The following is a 21061-nucleotide window of genomic DNA, read 5'->3' on the forward strand; positions in this document are numbered from 1 at the left end:
TAACTTCTTTCCTTTAAACTAAACTGGGCTGGCATACTGTAAACGACTTAATTTTCGCGAGGACCTAGTAGTTTTCGCGAATTTCGCGAATCGCCTACAATTTGCGAAAAATAGCTCCCGCGAACAATTCCGGTAAAATGTAAACACATTGGAATCTATGTTGAGGTCCCACCGCGTCGCGAAAATTAGAACCCTCGAATTATTCCAAAACTTCAGCTTTGACCTAATGCGTAAAATACTGGGCCCGCGAAAAATAAGTTATTTACAGTGTATCACGCAAGAAATAAAAAAATACACATAACTTTTGGTGGCGTATTTGGAGACTTGTATCTTAGGCTCCCCCCCCCCCCCCCAATCATAGATTTCGCTTATCTAATACTATACTTAAATATGACACATGTCATATTGACTGGTACCATTTTGGTTTAATTCGTTTTAGCAAGACAATTTATATTATTTATTTTTATTTCGTCAAAAACTAAATTTATCCATACTTTTAACTCGTATTATTAGAAAAAGGCAATTTTCATTCTTTTTTTTTTATATTTCCCCAATAATGTTAGCTATCTATGGGTATAATCAAAGTTCCCTTTTGTGTGTGTGTGTGTATTTTAAACACACCTATATACACTCGAATCGACAAAAGGGTAGTTTCGCAATTTGACTACATTGCAATGTTTTTCAGCCTTAAAACGCTAAAGGTAAAGGGGTAGAACGTGTTTGGGAAGTGAAAGGGCGACAGAGGGAGTGAGCTACAGCATATATTTATTTTTATCAAAGAATCGCCTGCCTAGACCGAGTTATCTTGAGTTATCAAGATTGTAGAGACTCGCTCAACTTTCCGAAGCATTCGACCATTCAGAAGCCGCGTTCGTGCGTTCGACCAATCAGCAGGTGCGTTCGACCAATCAGAAGCTGAGAAAGAACAGGGGGGTCACGTGGTCGCTCGCGCCACTCGACGATGCCTATCCGGTTCACCGTTCGCGGAACCTACTTTTCGTTTTGGGGAGCGCTGGGGAATGCTCGAGCAAGTTTTTCAGACTTTGATGGTTCAAGCCGGACAGAATGTCGGTGAAACCAGCGGGATTGTCCCAAGATCGACCGCTTGGACGCTGTCGCCGGGCTTTGCCATGTTGCTGTGAATTTCGCTCGCTATTGTTGAGCCGCTAGAGACGATAGCGCGTTCTTATTGGCGCTTGACCGCGGTCGACTGCGTGTCAACGCAACTGTGTGTACAAGCTTTGCACAAGCGCTCTTCGCAACGCTACACGATCGCTTGCAGCTGTGGAACGCACCGCTCTGTGGGCCTTTACGCGACAGCGTAACTGCGCTCGGATTGTTTTGTGTAATTTGGAGGAATCTATTTCTCCCCTAAAAAGCGTGTGGAGTCCGAGGAACGGACGTGAGCACCGACATCGTGGGTGGGGAGACCGCCGGAGCGCTCGAGTTTCCCTGGCAGATCTCTCTGCACCTCATCGATCTGCCGAACACGGACCGCGGCCACATCTGCGGAGGTTCCATCATCAACAGTCAATACGTCGACACCGCGGCCCACTGCATCGTAGAGTGAGTCGCCCGCACCTTTGCGTTCAGCCGCTGTTAATACAAACGTACTGAGGATAGTTTGCGGACTCTAGGGAGTTTTAGGGAACCGTTTTTGCACATCCCATACGGTGCAATGGACCGTCCGGTACAAACTGCGCATGCGCAGTAGACTCGGACATGCGCAGTTCGTACCGGAGGGACCATCGAACCGTATCGGATGTGCAAAAGCGGTTCCCTAAAACTCCCTACTGTCTTAGGGGCATTTCTTCCCCGTAAGGCGATCCGGCTCATTGGCCCTACGGAAGCAAACATGCTTTGAGTGTGCTTGAGACGTGACCGCATATATTTCTGCCATCACGCCTCCAGCAAACACCGTGTGAGTGTGTGTGTGTGCGTGTGTGCGCGCGTGTGTGTGTGTGTGTGTGTGTGCGTGCGTGTGTGTGTGTGTGCGTGTTTTGTGCATGTATGAGTATAGCTGCGGCTTTATGCATATCGGCAGTAATTACCACTGCGACGTAACAGTCGCATTTGTTTACGGTGATAGCCGTTATTAGGGAGTTTTTGTAGACCGTGTTCGCCGTCCCTCAACGCTCTCCGCAACCCGCTACGATGCCCGGAAGTCTACAGTCAAGGCCATCGGCGCGCAGGCGCAGGAGCGTCTTCTTCATTGCGGAGGGCTTAGCGGAGGGCGAAACGCGGTCTAGGAAAACTCCCCATGGTGCGAACTTTCGTAGCGGATCCCGTGTACGTTTCGTGTATAGGTTTCGAACCGGGAAATGTAGGCGAAAAATGCCTCCGCTCAATATAAAACAAAAATGTATCTTCTTTTTTAGCGGGAAATTATAGGCGCTGTGACGTCGCAATGTCGCGTGATATAATTTTACCACACGTCACAATTTTTCCGTTAAGTATGACGGGATAATTTTTGAGGCTAAGTTTAGCGAGAAAACTTATCCGCTAAATTTAGCGGTAAATATTTCCGCTAAATTTAGCCGGAATTTGGTGTAACGTGACGTCTAAGTGTTACGTGATGTCAAAGGGTCACCCGGTCCACCAAAGTTAAAAGGACGTACGTCCGCTAAATTTAAACACTGCAACGTAACTCTGCGCAGTCGAATGTGCAGAGTCTTGGCTGTCGCCGCAGTTCCTTTTCGAAACACAACGAGAAACCGGCATTTTTTTTTTTTTAATTATTATCAAAAAGTAGTAAAATAGTTATAGCTTGGTGGCGTTTAAACCTTCGAATCCGGGGCATTCCGGCTTTTACCGTAACTATACGAAGATGAACCGTAAAACGGATATTCTCAAAAGGGCCGTTTTTGATGAGCCCATCGTCAAATTATATTGCATGGTTAAGTTCGAAAAGTGCATCTGCAAACACTGAAGCTTTTTCTGTTATTATTTTCAACGTCAGTTAAAAATAATATTAGAAACAACTTTTTTTTTAATTATTTGTACACAAAGCGGAATTTTTGGACCAGTCATTTTATTTTCGCAATTGCGAGATTGGGGCCTTCCTGTTAAGTCACAAAAGAAGTCGACATGCTGGCTCTAAGAAATTAATTGGGCGTCAAAACTGCATTGCAATGTTGTTGTTTTTGTTGTCTTTTTCAGCGGCTACAAGTCACCTTCTAACTATATTGTCGTGGTTGGAGAACAAAATCTCAACGTGACCGATCCCCACGAGGAAAGGATCGCAGTCATAAACGTAAGAACTAGCACTTTCGAAACCTCGCGTACCTAGTTATTTCCGTCATCTTCGAGCTGTGAGGCACAAACTGCGATGGCTTCAATGCAAATTGTGACAAAACTTGGCATCCAGAGGAACAAAATCGTTTTAAAAGAAGTCGGCAAAGACCTAGTCCCTAATGTTTTAGGAAGAAACTGTGACAATCGATCTGCGATACAATGGGAATCTAGAAACATTATTTGAAGTCATAGTAATTTGACTTCCTCGTTAAAATACTGTACCTATTTATCAGGTACCTTAAGAATCTTGAGAGTTTGGTTATTAGTAATTACATAAGGGAGTTTACCCGTTCAACGAATGATTCAATAAAAGCTCTTTTTGTGCTACATCTTACTATAGAAATGCTTTTAGTTGGAAATGTCATTGACTAAACCTGATGCCGTTGCAGCTTCGAGAACAAAACGAGTCGTACTTACGTTACAATTATTCGTTTTTGTAACTTGTATTCCGCTAAGACAAACTAGATAGAACGCAACTTTTAACAAAAAGAAAAATGTGCATTGCATTGCATATCGCAAAAAGAAAACGATAAGCAAAATTTTGTTACTTGCAATGAATAAAGTCTACAACGTAAACAGCGTTTATCGTACCAATACAAGTTTGTTTGCGAGCAAAGTTCGTGACAAATTGCCTTCATATATTAATCACTCTGTTTGAATTAATTCAAAACCTCGCTTCATTAACCATTACGGAAAAGCTGTAATGAGTTACCATTTTAAAAATACGAAAATATTAGACAAAGAGGACGGACAGGACGTCCGTCCTCTTTCGTTTAACTGTTTAACTCTTTCGTATTTTTGAATCTATTACCAACGCGGTCAATCCAAGTTTAGCATTTCAGTTCCTTCCATGCAGAAAGCATGCAGCTGTGACGTCTTTAAAAAACTCTAATCTGTGCAGAACCCAGAGCTCTCGGTACAGCCACCGACTTTATAAACGCAGGGCGGAGCAAGAGCGTGATGCTAAGACGCCACGAACTGCTTTTCTTTAAGCTGTCTGACCTAACTATGCTGCTTTCTGCGAAGGCGGGACTTGGGCACTTCTGCTGGCCTTGTGCAGGAACATTCTGGCATAGCCTCCTATATAATGACAAAGCCTGGCAGATCGCCACGAGAAGCGGCCGCCGAGATGGAAAAGGTGGAGCGGCAGACAACGCATGAGAGGATGGATGGATGGATGGATGAATACGGCTGAGCCCTTTGGATCGGGCGGTAGCTTACGCCACCTAACCATTTTGTTTTACCATTTAAGCTTAGAATATTTAAATGTGAAATCTATATTCACTCCGCAGTGCAAAGAAAGTGAGGCTATGAAACCCCCTTGCCATCAGTGGATAAGAAAATACCTAGTTTTCTCTCGATTTCTGCCACCATTCACTTAATCTTTGCTTGGTAACCTCTACAGTCTTGAAATCCACTCTCCCTTCGCTGTCTCTAAAACCCAATGACTTTATTAAATCTATGTTGTCTTCGGTAGGCATAGGGTGAAGCCCTTTACAGTAGAGTATCAAGTGCTCAGCCGTCTCGTCCTCCTCTCCACAAGCAGTGCACACTGTATCAATTTCCTGGTACTTCACTCCGTATGTTCTGGTTCGCAGAACACCCGTTCTTGCCTCAAACAGCAATGAGCTTCCCCTAGAATTGTCATAAATGCTTTCTTTGGCAATAACTCTTTTGTTTAATCTATAGCTTTCCAGAGCCGTCTTTGTCTGCATTCCCTCTAGCCACCAACCTCTTTCTGTGGCCTTAACTTTCTTCTTAACTGAGACTTGCTCTTCCGTATCTTCGCTATAGCCCAAAAACTTTCCTCTTAATTTCCTAGTGCGCTGTCTCCACTTTGTGTCTACACTCCTCATGTATAAATAGCTGAAAACCTTTCGTGCCCATTGCTCCCCGTCCATTTGCCTCAACCTATCCTCAAATTCTACCTTGCTCACCGCTTCCCTGCTCTCAAATGATGCCCATCCCATGTCTCCTTGTACTCCCTGGTTTGGCGTTTTGCAATGTGCCCCCAAAGCCAGTCTACCTACTCCGCGCTGTTTTATTTCTAGTCTCGCATGCACTTCGGATTTCATGCATAGCACTGCGTTTCCAAAAGTCAAGCCAGGCACCATGACCCCTTTCCAAATCTCTCTCACCACCTCATACCTGTTGTAATTCCAAAGTGCTCTATTTTTCATTACAGCTGCATTTCTGTTGCCCTTACCTATTATATACTTTTCATGGTCTCTGAGATATTCTGCACCATCACATATCCATACTCCTAGATACTTGTATTTACTAGCTCTCTCAACTGTAATATTCTGTATCTTCAGCCTCTCAACTTCATCCTCGTTAAAAATCATGACTGCCGATTTTTCGCTACTGAATTCTAAACCTAATTCCTCTCCTTCCCTACCACAGATGCTCATTAATTCCTGCAACTCTGTCCTGTTGTTAGCCATTAGTACAATATCATCCGCATACATCAATCCCGGTAAGGATTGCTGAATTTTTTGGCCTAGCTTACTGTAAGAAAGGTTGAACCCAAGCCCACTCTTCTCTAGTCTATCCTCCAATCCTCTCAGATACAACATAAACAGCAAAGGCGATAACGGGCACCCCTGCCTAAGGCCTCGACTTATCTCTATTTTCCCTGTCGCCTTTCCTTCCCATGTTATAATCACCTTGTTATCTTTGTAAATGTTCCTTAATAGTGCTGTTAGTCCTTCATCTAGGTTTAAGTTCTCCATTATGTCCCACAGGTTTCTTTGGTTCACATTGTCATAGGCACCCTTGATATCTAGAAATGCCAGCCAGAGCTGTCTGTTTTCTTTTTGCGCTATTTCTATACACTGTGTTAGAGAAAATAAATTGTCCTCCAACCTTCTTTGTTTTCGAAACCCGTTCTGTAATTCGCCCAGTATGCCCTCGCAATCTACCCATTCCTCCAGTCTGCTCTTTATAATCTGCATTACCAACCTGTAAATAACTGGTGTCACGGTTATGGGGCGATAATTCCTAATATCAGAATTATCTCCCTTTCCCTTATATATCATACTCATCCTACTAAGCCTCCATTCATCTGGAATATTTCCTTTTGTTATCATGGTACTCACTACCTCCCTTAGTTTTGCCTTAGATTTAGGACCCAAATTCTTCACCAGCTTGATAGGGATACCATCTGTGCCTGTCGACGTGCCACTAGGGACTCTTCGTTCCGCCTTTTCCCATTCCCTTTGTCCAAAATCCGCGATGTCACAAACTGGACTGCTACTTCCTTCGGTTCTCCTATCTTCCACATGTAACCGTTCCCGAAATTTCTCCTCCATCACTGCTCCTATATATTGTATCGCATCATCTCCCTCTAATTGATCTCCCTGATGCGAGAGTATGAACCTCTGTCTAGCTTGCGTTGTTTCACCGAGTGAGTTCATGTGCTCCCAAAACTTCTTGGCAGCGTTTCTATCTTTCTTACTTACATTACTCATCCATTCCTCACCCTTTCTCTGAATTTTCGCATTGATCAAACTGGATGCCTCTCGGCGACATGTTATAAAATTGTCCCATTTTCTTTTTACTTCCGTTTCGGACTCCCCACTACGCTTGGAATACCTGTGTTCTCTAGAGGCTTCCTGACGTTTTTGTATCGCTCGCTTCACTTCTTTGTCCCACCAGCTTTTTGGTCTATGTCCTTGCTTCCCCTTTCGTTTACTCTTAACTTTGTCTAGTTCTAGAGCAAAAAGCCTAGTTAGGCTCTCATAGGTCCAATCTGTATGCCGTTGCCCTGAAACTGCTGCCTCTATTCTTTCAACAACTATTTCCAACTCTTTGTCGCTGCAGAAAGTTTGCTTTGAATTATGTTGTCTAGTTTCAGCATTTACTTCTCTGGCAAAATTCAGCTTAATACGTTTGTGATCACTACCAAGACTTTTGGAACCTTCTTCATCTATTTTCATTACTTGTAACTTACCATATATTTTGTGTGACATGAGTACGTAATCTATAGTTGAATGCAGATTGCCAGTTTCCCAAGTTATGTGCCCGTCACACTTCTGACTGGTATTACATAAAACTAAGTCATGTTTTTCCACCAGTTCTAGTAATATGCTTCCAGTTGAGTCCGTATACCCATCCAGACCCTCAATATGGGCATTCATGTCTCCCATAATAATTATTTCGGAGCCTTCCCCTAGTTCACTAATGTCTCTTGATATGCAATCAATCATTTTTCTGTTTTCCTCTTTAGCACCTGTCCCTGTCCATAAGTAAACCACTCCAAGGACTGTTGATTCCCCAGCGACTTTTCCTTTCAGCCACAAATGTTCGGCGCACTCCTTTCTGATCCTTTGAAAGTTCATATTCTTCTTAATAAATGCTCCAATTCCACCTCCCTTCCTCGTTCTCTCCATTCTGTTGCATTCTTCCCACACATAGTCAGGGTTGCAAGGTGGCTGCTCCATGTCTCTGAGATGTGTTTCCACAAACCCATACACCATTAAATCCTCCTTTCTTAGTTGCTCCTCTACCTCTTCCCATTTTAACCTATTTCTACCACCCTGCATGTTAATATATCCAATGTCTGACTGTGCTGTTTTTTTATACCTGTTCTTACGTTTTCTCCTCTTTTTAACCCTGGGTGCCTCTCCTGACTTCGTTGGGTTTTCAATTACTTCAGTGCCCCCAGGGCCCTCGGTCCCCCCAAAAAAGCAGTCACCGTGCGGCCCATCCTATCCCCCACCCTGTAACCCGTGGCCTCACTGTAGTGAATGCCATCTGCAAAAGGGCGGGAGCCAGCCTCGTACACCTCTCTGTTTACTTCCATTACGTCGTACCGAAGCTGTCGACTCATACCCTTAATTACTCCGTTGGCTTCGACAACCCTCCTCTCCGTTAACCCGGACTGCCCCCGAACTTCTGGAATGGTGCACACAACCACATGCACATTCTCAGACACGTCCCTCAGCTTACGTATTCCCACGTTTAGCTGCTTTCCGAGGTTCTGGCTCCTACCCTTCAGCACATCATTAAGCCCCGCATGAACTATTACTAGGTTCCTTCCCTCCCGGTTATCCCACACCCCCTCACGTGCTGCGGTCATAGCATCCACCATACACTTCCCTGGCTGGACCTCTACGGTTACCCTCTGGTCTCCCTTCACCCTGTTATGTACACCCCTCCTAACCCGTGCTACGTTAGAGCTCCCCACTACCAGTACCCTAGATCCCCCTGGTGCCTGCGCGCCTTTGTCCTGCGACTTATCTCCTGTCACCTGACTGCCCGACGCCTGCTGCTCGAAGGCGCCATTGAGCTGAGGTTCAATCAGCTCTCCAGCGTCGTCGAGCCCGCCTGCCAACAGGCCGGACTCCCGACCACCAGGGAGTCCGGCCTGTTGGTCGGTTGTCCTGCAGACTGGTGGTTCGTCCCGCTAGAACTGACACTTCCTCCTTTCTTCCCTCGCTACTCTCACTCGCTCGAATTACCCCTTCCAGGCGCTCTACCCTACTGTCACACTCCCTCTTACGCTCCTCTAAACCCGCCTTCCATACTTCCCCCAGCTCTTCCGCCTGCTTCTCGAGGCCGACCCGCTGCTCCCTCTCATGATTAAGCTGCCTAGTCAGCTCCTCTACCTGGGCCTCGAGACCCACCCGCTTCTCTCCTTCTGCCTTAAGCTGGGCCTCAATCTCCCGAACTCTACCCTCCCATTCCCCAGTTACCTGCTGAAGCTTCACACAAAGCCGACACTCGAAACTCACCTCCGCCGCCACCTCCAGGCTCCCGAAACCCGTCTCCTCCAGGTAACACCACCTCCCACACCCCTCGCACTGCACCAACTCGTCCCCACCCTTGTCATGCCGACCCAAATCTAGACCCATGTCTAGACCGGGAACAAACCGTCCCTTCCCGCCAAAAATTCAAACAGAGCCTACTTTGCGAAACTAACGTTAACTGCTGCTGTTCAAACCTAATACTGCTACCGCATAGTCACTTCCAATCAACTCTCAAAAAAAGAGAGAGAAAAGAAGAAAAACTGGCACTTAGCTTCGGATGCTCGAGGAGAACCAGGAAACACGTCCGCTCACCGCAACTCAGTACGAGGTGTCTGTGACTCAGTACGAGGAGAGCCACGTGACTGGCGCCCCCAAGCGGTGGGACACCGAAACACACTTCTCCCGAGCGAACAAGTCTGTTTCGGGTTTTCGCCGCTGCAAAAGCTGCGCGCTGGCGTCCAGGTTCCAATAAGGTTCCTCGATGCGCACGCCCTCTCTCAGGGTGATGACAGCCTTTGAAAGGGCAAGTACCGCCTCCGGAGCGTCGGAGCGGCCGCGGCGGCCATTACGTCGCACTCGACCGGCCTGCGCGCGTCGTGTGGTGGCTCGTCTTTTCTTCACTTTTTGGTGGGCACATCCACCACAATGCCCGGGTGCTGCGTTCCACAGTGCACAAACCATTCGAGAAACGGCTGGAGACTTTCACTTTCCAAAAGACCCGAAAAGAAGGCTCCAATGGACAGTGAAAATCAAGCGCGACAAGTGGCAGCCAACCAATACATCATCCATCTGCAGCGTAAGTACGGAACTCTTTTGGACTCTCTTTATATGTGGGTGCCTCATTAGTTGATGTAATCTAGGCTCGTCGTTGCAGTTTGTCAACAATAAATTTGGGAACAGAACTTTAGCTGTTAGAACGCAAAACAATTAAGCTTTCTGTGGCAATTCCTGGCCATTGTCTTCTTTGTTTTGAGGCGCCGCCGGGTATTGTTTGTAACGCAGGGCACTTTAGTGTGGCCAAATGTTGTTATTGGTGCCTGAAACTTCCTATAACATTTTTTGCGAAAGGTTGCGGTATAATTGTTTTGGTGAAACGATGCTTATTCAACACCTACCTTTAACAGGCTTCGTAGACCGGGTGATAATTGGTGCAGTAGGTAAAATTTCTAGTAACCTATCTTTTCAATGCTAAAAAAACAACATATGTACTGCTATAACTGCGGTTTACGCCTGACCTCGCTCGCTGTGAACAAATTGCTTTGAAGTTGGCGCACGTGCAAACTGCAGCTAATTAAAATCTTTGGCATTGAAACAGGAGTCCAAGTTCTTGGCCGATGGTCTGCGTTTTCGTCAAAGAAGACCATTTGTGTTGTTTTTATTTTAACTGTGTATTGTTTGCGCAGTTGCATGTTCTGACTACCACAAGCCAACTAGCCTTCTAAGAAATAGCGCCGCCTATTTTTGTTTTACAATTTTATTTTGATGAAACAAATCTAGAAATGTTCATTCATCTTTACAGGCTCACTTCGACGCCCACGCCTTCGAGCAAAACCGAGCGGATGGTTGGAGAGAGCTGAAACCAAATGCAGTCCCAAATGTATTTGTATTGAGACGAAAATACTCATATGATATTTATATCATTATAAAAACGTTGTTGTCAGGAAAAATACTGTAGTTGCAACTGATTAGGAATGGTAACCAAAAGGGCCCATTTGTACTTCGTCATAAGTTCTTTCGTGTTTTGTAAATCGGAATTATTCAATCCTAAGCAATTTTTGAAGCACCACATCTTGTTTTTAATGCATTGCTTTTGTTTTATTTTTGGAACTCGCATTTTGCACAATCTAAAGGAACTATATATGTTGTTGTTGATTTGCATGATAGTATGCACATATACGTTTTTACTTACAGCACTGCCCAAAGTAAGAAAACCATCAAAGGAGAGAGCAATCCCTGTGCCGTCATCCTCCAAAGAGACCGACAAGTCCACCCTGGGTCTGTACTCTTCCACAGCTGCAGTGGAAACACCTCTTGAGGCCACGCAGAATGTTCCGGTTTTCGTGTCTTCTCCAAATGAAACGTCATGTTGTAGGCAGGACTCCACAGACCACGACGACGACGTTGTGCCAGTCTCGCCAAATGTTAACAGTGCAGATTTAAGAGAAAGGATTGTGGAATTGAAGAAGCGGCTTGCTGACATGCAAAGTAAGTACACCGAACTCCAACAACATCATGCCACGGCAAATAACACAATTCAAAGTCTTAAAAAGAAAGTTCAGAAACTTGAGAGTGAAGCAAGCAATGTTTTACAAAGTCTGAAATTTTTCAATGAAGATCAAGTACGGGCTCTTTCCAGAAGCAACAACTTGAGAAACTCCTAATCTCCAGAGACAGTCAAGCAAGGCCTTAATATTAAATTTCCTTGTGGAACCAGTGTTTATGAAACTCTCAAAAAGTTGGAATATCCTCTCCTATCCTCTCCCATCTAGCAGGACACTTGCACAAAGGCTTCAAATTTTGAAGTTCCTGCCTGGCATTCTCCACGAAGTGGCCGATATTGTGAAATGCAGAGCAGAGACCACGGAAGATGTAGAAAAGGATTGCGTGCTGTTTTAGACGAAATGGAGATAGCGACCGGTGTGGAGCTAGATCGTGCCGAAGACACGCTTCTTGGGGGAATAACCCATCCCCTGAAGCCCAAGGGGCCTGCTAATAAAGCCTTGGTATTTATGGTAGGCGGGCTGAACCAAAGATGGAAGCAGGTGGTAGCCTCCGAATTCACTGGAAGAAACGTCGATGGTTCCTTGCTCATAAGGCATACGTGCTCAAGCTGGTTCAGCTGTGTAGCCTAATTTCTCTTAGAGTCCGTGTAGTTACATCTGACATGGGCCCTGCTAATCAAGCTATGTGGCGGGAATTTGGGTTTTCAAGTCACATACATTATTTAACGGTGTGTTCCATACCGCATCCATGTATTGACGGCAAGAAGCTTTTTTTTCATGCCGACCCAGATCACATCTTGAAGAACCTCAGAGGTCAGCTGCTGAGCTCCACGGTATTCACCTTGAATGACGTCACAGTTGCTAAACACAGCCTGCCTTCATCACAGGTAAAATTGGAGCACGTTCAAGCAGTCCTAGATTATGAATCGGAGAGCTGAAAGTAGCGTCAAACTTGTCAGAAGTGCACACAAGCACGGGCCACTTCACCAAAATGAAGGTTGGAGTTGCTGGTCAACTTTTCCGTGAAGCACCACCAGCTTTCCGATTTCTTGTAAAAGAAGGGCTGATCGAACCAGAGGCTGAAACTACAGCATGGTTTATGGAACTGGTTTCTAGGTGGTTTGCACTGATGTCGTCTCGCCATCCAACGATGACCTTAAGCCGCAGAAATATGGCCAAGTACTCCGAAGCACTCGACAGATTGAACTTGGCAATAGAAACCGTGCGAACAATGAAGATGGGCGTCACATCACGTTGGAAGCCATCCCAAGCTGGCCTCCTTATATCAACGACAGTTGTTCTCCGCCTCCAAAAAGTGCTTCTGGATAATGAGGGATATGATTTTCTTCTCACAAGCAGGCTGCTGCAAGACTGCTTAGAGAACCTTCTCTCAGTTGTGCGGCTTATGAATCCGGTTCCGAACGCGTATGACCTGAAGTGAAGACTCGTAAGTGTCAGCCAATTTTTGCAAACTCCTCGAACAACCAGTTACGAACTTGATGACCGTGATTATCTTGTAAACCTTCTTTCCCATGACATGAAGCTGTGTGTCGAGAATGAATTTGAAGAAATCGATGATTCGGAGATTTTGTTTCTTGAACAGTTGTCATCAACAGAGTGCCAGATTATCTTTTACCATGGGGGATTTATCTTGAAAGGAATGCTGAAATCCGTGAGGTACGCAGAATGCAAAGAGGGTCTCCTCAGAACTACCACTAGTGAGTATGCTTCATTGACTGCCCTGAAGGAGTATGTTTGCGATGGAGGGAATCTCATTTCTCCAAGTACCGGAGTTATGAAAACTCTGAAAGACTACGACGAGCACTTCACGGTCATCAACTCCTGGTGCACAGACAAGATAATTACAATGAAGTCGCCAGTTCGTTCAGTTACGGCTTACCTAAGCAAGGTACACCGATCACGCCTGGAAGTCTGCACAAATCACAAGGAGGCTGTATACAGCACGTTTACCGAAAGGTATGAGAGGCTGAGGTTACGAATCCACCTCCGACAGTTTCCAGCAGGTAGTTCGAACAGTTATGGAAGCATAACTTGTGCTGGCGTCAATCTTTCGTAAAAGATCAACACTAACCTGCAGTGTTATAGTTCGTAATCGTGCCCATCATCTGTCTGCTTGTTAGCTCTGTGTTTTTGCTTTGTGAACTTAACTCGCTGTCGCTTGCGCGCCCGTACCCGCTGAAACTTCGCATGTGGATACCAATTTTAAGTTTATTTTAACCGCAAAGTTGACGATAGAACTGGTGTGGTTCGCTCGCAACAAATCGCATTGTTTCAATAAAATCTGTTCCAAGTGATTTGAAGCATTGAGCTTTGCTTTTGCCTGAAGCGAGTGTACCCATATTCTCACTGCTTAAAAGCACATCTCGTAACAGCTTTACGTTTCACTGAAACAGTCACACAGGCTCAATTATACATATACAGTATAGTTCATATGAGCCATTGTTTAGAATAGCCAAATGAAAAGATATAATCACTAACAAAATAATCAGTAAATACAGTATGCCTACCTAATTTAATCTTGCAACCGTGGCATAGGCAGACATACAAAAATATTCCCTTTGGGGTTTGAGCCTGACACCAAGCACTCATCTGAGAGCTGTGCACGGCAGTATTATTTTTTATGCCAGAAGCAAACTGCACGAACCAATCTGCGGGCAAAATATCCTGCATGAGCATTTTTGCTGAGCAAATACATACACCAGCCTTTCATAATAAAAATTTAAAAAAAAAAAAATGTTGCTAAATCTGACGAGGACCGTGGAGTAATAATAATAGTAATAATATTAGTTTATTCACAGATCCGCATCAAGGTACACAATGGTACCTTGAGTACTAAATGGGTTGAACGCATTTTTTACATGCTATTTGTGGTTGCGTCAGCGGCCGCGCTCATCAGTCCCAGCAGCATCACGCTGGCAATACGAGGACGCATATAACTCGTGTTCTTAATCCTTAGCCAACACAGTGATTCGTAGTCTTCGTCAACATGGCTTTTCTAGCCTAATGTCTGAACACGAGAGGAAGCCTCTCGTGTTGCATATTAAAATATTTTTGATCATAGTGTGGAGCTAAACATAAACACAAGTTTCAGCGCGAACTTGCCAGTAGTTTAAAAAAAAAAAATCGTCGTTCCTTTACAAGCGACGTTGTGCATAACTTTTCGCAACCTTTCGGTTCTGTCCTGACTTTTGTAATAAACATTTCAGCAGCTACTTTTTTTGTTTAAAGTCCTTGAAACAAGCTTGTGAATGTGTGCTTCTTTGTGAATATTGCCCCCGCCGAAAGCGGCGACACGCTGTATACGCAAGCCGCGCGTCGGGCTGGGCGCCGTAATGGCGGCCGTCGTAGCAGACGACGCAGTTGTCCTCACCCTCAGGAACCCTAGATGCTCTGTGCTACCAGATCCTCGCGCTCCAAATCTGCGACCGGGCTCTCTATGGCTCCGTCGTCGAACCGCTAGGCTTTGTGAGTATAGAGGAGGCTATGATTCTGGGAGAAGCCAGTCCCCCATTTCAGCGTTTATAGCAGAGCTCAAGGTAAAACGACCGGAATAATCGGGGTTGTTACGAAGACCCGCACAATACGAGCGTGGTAATGCGGTTTTCTGATCACGCCATACACGTACCTTGGGCAGTTTGCGGCGGTACGTGCCCCGAAACAACGACGAGGACATCTTACCAGTCAGCGACAGAGCACCGAGACGATAGAACATTTTCAAAACCCCATCGAGCAACATCGGCGCACGCTGGCAGCACACTCGTTCTCGATACAAACAGAACCGAGTTCACGCCGAACTGTGACGCAACCCTCGCATGGCTTGCCCAAACAATGGCGGATATTGGACCCAGAAGATACTAGATAGCGCCCACTTTACAAAAGGCCTTCTTCCATCTCCCCGAAACGCTAAGCACAAATTAGACGCATTGAATGTCTATATAACGTGCGAGTTGGCCCGTATATTGCAAATTCCAATTTACTGTGCAATTTTGGTTCTAAAAAAAAACACACACAGATCACCATTCATCCGCAATGGAACCCTTCCACCTTGAGCTACGACTACGCCCTGCTGAAGCTGGAGAGGCCGCTCGACTTTGCGGGAACCGAGAAGGCCCTGATGCCCATCTGCCTCCCGACGCTGAACCAGGGGTTCGACTGGAAGACTTGCACCATCAGCGGATGGGGGCTCTTAGAAGATCGTGGGTGCCTTTTTTCTTTTCTATTCCTGGCCGACACAGTATATGATGACGCGCCACGGTCGACGCACTGAGAGATTGCAAGCTCAATTTGAACCACGTACTGCCCTTTTACTTCGCCACTGGTGCTGTCTATGTGGAGTACAAGTTCGTCTGCTTCTTTTGCGGAGGTTGTGGTCACGTCAGAACGCCGAGCTCCAATTGGTTCTGACTGAAGGATGGTGGGTAGATCTCGAGGCAGCTTGATTCGAGGTCTACCCACTATCCTTCAATCAGAGCCAATCAGAGCACGGAGTCTTTCTGACGTCACCGCAACTCCCGCGCAAAATGCGGACGACTTGCTCTCCGTAAAGTCGCGGACAGTTGCAGTCCCATTGCTCACACATCATACAGAATTACAGATACGGTGTACGCCGTAGATACGACGACAGAATTGTCTCCGGACATGTCTCAAGCATGACCGAAGCCCGTTTGCTTCTTATATGCTTCAAAGTTGCTTGCAAGCCTTTTTTTTTTTTTTTTTTTTTTTTTTATGAACAGCGTGATTGTGGCTTACATGAATCTGTCTCACGCGCGGCTTCTCATTTTGTTTTCGAGCGCTTCGGTCTTGGGCTCTTCCACTACTTTCTAAGCTTCGTCGCGTTTAATGAGTGCTTGACGGAAACCGAGCCTATGTCATTCAACCAATCAATCAATCTTCATTTGTTTCTTAAAATACAATTCATATGTAAATCTCACATAATCCAATACTGGCTTGTGCGTGGGACGCGACAAATCCCTCTGCATTTTTATTAGAGAATTATGAAACTTGCACTAGAGCGGGCCATTGCAAAATAAATGGAGTTTCTGTCTCCAAAAAAAAAAAAAAATGTCTATAAAACTACAATAAGGTACTGCGGTGGGCTAGTTGGTTCATACTTAGTGTTTGAACAGCGCAAAGACGACAGGAAGATAGAAGAGAAGAGGACAGGACGAGCGCTGTCCTGTCCTCTTCTCTTCTATCTTCCTGTCGTCTTTGCACTGTTCAAACACTAACTATAAAACTAATTCATTAAACAGCGGTAATGTATAAGATATGTTGGATTTTGGCAGTACTTGCTTCACGTCGTTAACTGCAACTGATTCTCTAGGAGTATTTTTTACTCTTATAAAACATCCGCGTTTTTGACAGCTTTTTTTTTTTTTTTTTTTTTTTTTTTTCTAGGATTTTATCTTGAGTAGCACTTCGGAAAATTCCTTAAAAATCGTGGGTACATAGTAGAGTGTTTTCGTAGATCTTCGCCGTCCCGCAATGCTCTGCGCAACCCACTACGATACCCGGTACACTACGGTCAAGGCCATCGGCGCGCAGGCGCAGTAGCGGCTTCTTCGTTGTGGGGGTCTTAGCGAAGGGGGAAACGCGGTCTTCGAAAACTCCCTAGTAATTTCTTGTGGCCTCTTCATATTTGGTATAAATAAATGGTTCAGTAAATTTTCTATTCGGTCTTAACGTTTTTCCTCTTGAATTTTCCAATTTATGAAAGTTGTTGAAAAAAATGGTTTACTAAGTTGTCATGATTCATCTGGTCTCTAAAACGCAACATTCCTAGATCATGATGCATATAGTTTTGAAGATGAGATTCTTCACTTGGGTAACCAATATTTTTGGACCGATTTTATTTTTAGTAGATATTTTTCACAGTGTCCATAGACTTAATTTATATTAATGTGTAGAATTGCCCAGTGTTATTGTATATCATTATTAGAATGGATCGAGGGACCACATCTTGCGATACATGAGCGCCATTAATATCCTTAATTTCTTATTTGTTCTACATGAATATCCTATTTAATATGTTAGTCTATGTGCATCCCTAGTTATATGATATTATCAGCGTCTTTCGGCGGAACGCATGAACAATTATTGGGATTCTCCTCGTGCATTTTTATTGGTAATTCAGTTAGAATTTGTTTCCTCTGGTCTCTGAAGCATAATACTTGTGTTTTCAAAACGTTTATAACAATTAGATATTTTTCGGCACCATTCTGTTAGTTTCTACATAACTTCTTGTATCGTCTTTACAGCTACTTCGTAATTTTAATGACCATATACAGCCTTGAAATTCAACGCAATCGTACATTTCAGTTTCATACTTTGAGCATGCATTCTTTTTTATTATGATTATTTACAGAGTCCCAAGGTGGAACTGTGTCTCAATCTCTGCAGAAAGTGGATTTACCCGTCATACCAAACTGGCTCTGCTCGCTGGAGTATTTGGGCGTTAACACGGTCGTACAGGACACCATGATTTGCGCCGGTCCTTTGGCGGGAGGAAAAGGACCCTGCCAGGTTAGAAATAAGCAAGTCACTCCTGAGCAGAAGAGTATGGAGAACTTTAAAACTGCATCCACACACTTTCGACTTAAGACCTCTTGCGACGAGGGAACACACTGACACCCCCTATGGGGTGGCCTTGGAACAGTTTCTGCACATCTTCTATTCCTTTCGAGCATTGCTCTTCCTTTCTTGGCTCGAAAACCTTATCACAATGTTATAAATGCCAATTTGTCATAGATAGTAGGTGCATTTGATCTCGCAGATATCGCAAAGCCTTCGCTCTTGTGAAATTCAATCCAGGGTCGCGTCATAGATGGCGCCACCATGCCAGTGTGTTCACATGTCGTAATAGGTCATAAGTCAACAGGTCATAAGTCCAACACAGTCAATTTTGGAGGTTTTACGGACCAAACCAACGACGGACATCTAACACGTCCAGGTGGGGGACTGAGTAGTAATTTCAATCACCCGGAAGGTCTTTTGACGTGCGACCAAAATTTCGGTTACACATCACCTTCCTGCCACCGGAGGATCCCTAGGCCGGCACTCGCGCTCTATCTCGGAGAAACCGAGGCGGCTGTAAGAGGTCACAAGAACCTGGTCCTTAGCAAAAGCAAGTGTGGGGACGGGCCTTAAAGCTCCTACTCGCTCTTTGCCGCGTGAGTTGAAACGTGGTGGCGCCGGTGTGCAAATAGCCCCCGACCACTTTCGGTCCTGAACTAGACGGCGGGTTTCGCAGTATCTACGAAATCCAATATACCCGCTGTCTTCTGGAAATGGCCACTTATAGCACTGTCAGACTTACTTCACTCTTACGATAAAAAAATGATGAGGAAAAAAAATTGGAAATATACATAAACCTGAAGTGTGCCGGGACTACCCAATAGATGGCGCCACTAAGTTCGTTGCCAAAGAAAAAAAAAACGCGAATATCCGGAAAAGTGACGCAAACTTCCTCTCCACGCGCCGGTTTCTCCTCTCCATGGGGAGAGGGACCCTTCTTTCCTTTTCTCCCCTTCAGGCAGTCGGCGCCATCTTTGAGCGTCGCCAAGCTAAACAAGGCATTGCGTATTGGTGTAAAGGCCACGCGCGCTGCAATATTATAACCGACGAAGTTAAAACGTTTCATGAATCTTATTCCGCGTCTCATCTCGACGTTGTTCCCCCTAGGGCGACTCCGGGGGGCCACTGCAGTGTCCCAGGTCCGATGGCCGCTACGTGCTGGCCGGAAGTACGTCATGGGGCACGACGTGCGCGGCAGCCTTTCAGCCCGGCGTGTTCGGGAGAATCTCTACCCAGGTCGACTGGATCAAGAGCATCGTTGGTCCGACGCCGTGAACGCACGGATTCCGACCGGGCCTTCTGTTGCGTTCTTTGCAATAAAGGGGATGCCTGAAACTACATAGACCGAAGCGCTGCTTTTCGAACGAGGCCGCATTTGCCCACGCCGGGTGGGCGAAAACTGGAGTCAAAAAAAGCGTCTGCGCTTGCTCCACGCCGACAGCAGCGCCACCGTAGCGGCGCGACGCCAGAGTCGTCTGCCTGCTGGGCTGTGTATTAGGTTCTGAGCGCCCAGTGACCCAGTATATTTCACCAGAGTCATAAGCGCTAGAGAAGCACTTATGCCTAAATTTGAAAATAGTATGGCATATCTGTATTGATAATAAAATAATATATATATATATATATATATATACTGGGCATTCATCGTCTTCATCTTTTCAGTCATTCGCTAGAAACAGCAACATATCCAGACATATCTTGTGCTTCGGTATAAAAAAGAATTAAATGCGTCTTAAATTATAAGGCATTTTATCTTCAAATTAGCCCGCCGCTTAGAATTTAAAAAAAAAAAAAGCTTAATCAACCTCTTTTTAATGGTTTTCTTTCTTTTTTTTTTACTAAAAAAAAGGTGATTGCGTTTTCAATTTGGTCCTTCATTTATTTCCTTCTTTATTTATTCATTGGCTTTGTAAATTGTAATTTGGGTTACAAGTTCAGATGTGTATGTTATTTTGAGGCCAATCAGCGACTATCAAAATTCGCCGGGGCTTCCCTTTAAAGCTGCAGCGTACTGCACGGCATGTCGTTCATCTAGCTCCACCAGATTCACCCAACCTTAAACCTCAGATATAAGCCAAGTCGCCAAGGGGTCATCGGAACCATTGACCGGCAAAAGCTTCTCCGAAAAAAACAGGTCATTTACGAGCGTGGTCCTCGAAGTCAGCACGTCTTCCTCCGTGAGGTCTGTCCCCAACAAGAACGGGGCCGTGGTCGGAACGGGAACGAACGTAGTCTTCCTCTGCGGCGGGAGGACTACCTCGAGGTCGGTCCGTGGCTGAAACAGAACCATTACGATTGCCCAGAGGAGGAAGATGGAGGCTACGATGCCGCCGATGCAGGGCCACCGACTGGGTTCGGGCTCGGAGAACTGGTCCTCCTCGCTGGGTTCCGGCGTGGTGGGCTCTTCGATCGGGCATGCCGGCAGGCGAGCTGCGGCTTCCACGTCTTCTTTTGAGAGCCACCTGAATGCCAGCGGTGAGTTGGGAGCTTGTTTCCCGGTCGGCTTAGGAGGAGCCAGGACAAGCGTGCGGAACATCTTCACGAATGCCATCCTCGGTCGTCCTCTTTCACCTTCACGGTTTTCACCATATTTTGGTTAAAAGGAGCTTATTATACCTCGTTCGGGGGGATCGGGGGCCGAGTGGGCTAGCGCACATTAGCGCACACCAGCTCGAAGCACGTGGAGCGAAAGCTCGCGCTGCAGAACCCCCAAAATCCTGGTCTCAATCCCCACCCCTGCCCGTTTCGCTCTGGATGAGCATCGTAAGCCGGCGTGCGGTCGTGTATCACTACTGCGTGATGCACGTTGAAGACTCCAGGCTAGCAATCGTACTGCGCTGCTAAATTGCTCATCTACAGTGGGTAACAATGTCGCCATGTTTTGGCAGACTAAACTCCTGCTGTATAAATAACTAACGACTAATTTGCCTGTTTGTTTTGTATACTCTGTTCGGTGACATCTCGATTCGGCTAAAGTGCCCATTCGGCCGAAACCCAAATTCGGCTTAAAGTTTCCATTTAAAGGGGAACTCCGCCGATTTTTTGGTAGACTTCGATTTGGTTGGAAATTTGCAGACCGCGTCAATAACCCTTTCTCAAATGATAACCAAAATATTTTAAGAAAAGAAACATTTTCCGTGAAGTTATTGAATTTTCAAGTTACGCCGGCCGCGAGGGTTCCAGGAGGCAACTCTCTACTGG

The 21061-nt window shown here is 45.5% G+C and overlaps 1 protein-coding gene and 1 pseudogene across 2 annotated transcripts; both read left to right on the top strand.

Moving 5' to 3' along the window:
• Positions 1-1213: 1213 nt before the first annotated feature.
• LOC120838554 (plasminogen-like) lies at positions 1214-19198 on the top strand. 2 transcript variants are annotated; one of them, XM_040208535.2, is made up of 4 exons: positions 1214-1566; positions 15300-15483; positions 17652-17809; positions 18968-19198. In XM_040208535.2, the coding sequence occupies exons 2-4, from the start codon at positions 15402-15404 to the stop codon at positions 19133-19135; spliced, it is 408 nt and encodes a 135-aa protein (XP_040064469.1). In that variant the 5' UTR covers positions 1214-1566; positions 15300-15401; the 3' UTR covers positions 19136-19198. The 2 variants fall into 2 exon arrangements, with proteins under 2 accessions (XP_040064469.1, XP_042142121.1); XM_042286187.1 differs by lacking the exon at positions 1214-1566 and adding an exon at positions 14707-14752.
• LOC120838553 lies at positions 12392-13343 on the top strand (annotated as a pseudogene).
• Positions 19199-21061: the final 1863 nt, after the last annotated feature.

The sequence above is a fragment of the Ixodes scapularis genome, unplaced genomic scaffold (genome assembly GCF_016920785.2).
Source record: "Ixodes scapularis isolate PalLabHiFi unplaced genomic scaffold, ASM1692078v2 PGA_scaffold7__128_contigs__length_106722199, whole genome shotgun sequence".
Classification (NCBI taxonomy): Eukaryota; Metazoa; Arthropoda; class Arachnida; order Ixodida; family Ixodidae; genus Ixodes; species Ixodes scapularis.

Excerpts from the sequence above, each read along its gene's own strand:
- LOC120838554 (XM_040208535.2), top strand. The coding sequence starts at position 15,402 with ATGCCCATCTGCCTCCCGACGCTGAACCAGGGGTTCGACTGGAAGACT. Across the intron at positions 15,484-17,651 it reads ATGGGGGCTCTTAGAAGATC|AGTCCCAAGGTGGAACTGTG; the intron begins GTGGGTGCCTTT and ends GATTATTTACAG. Across the intron at positions 17,810-18,967 it reads GAGGAAAAGGACCCTGCCAG|GGCGACTCCGGGGGGCCACT; the intron begins GTTAGAAATAAG and ends TGTTCCCCCTAG.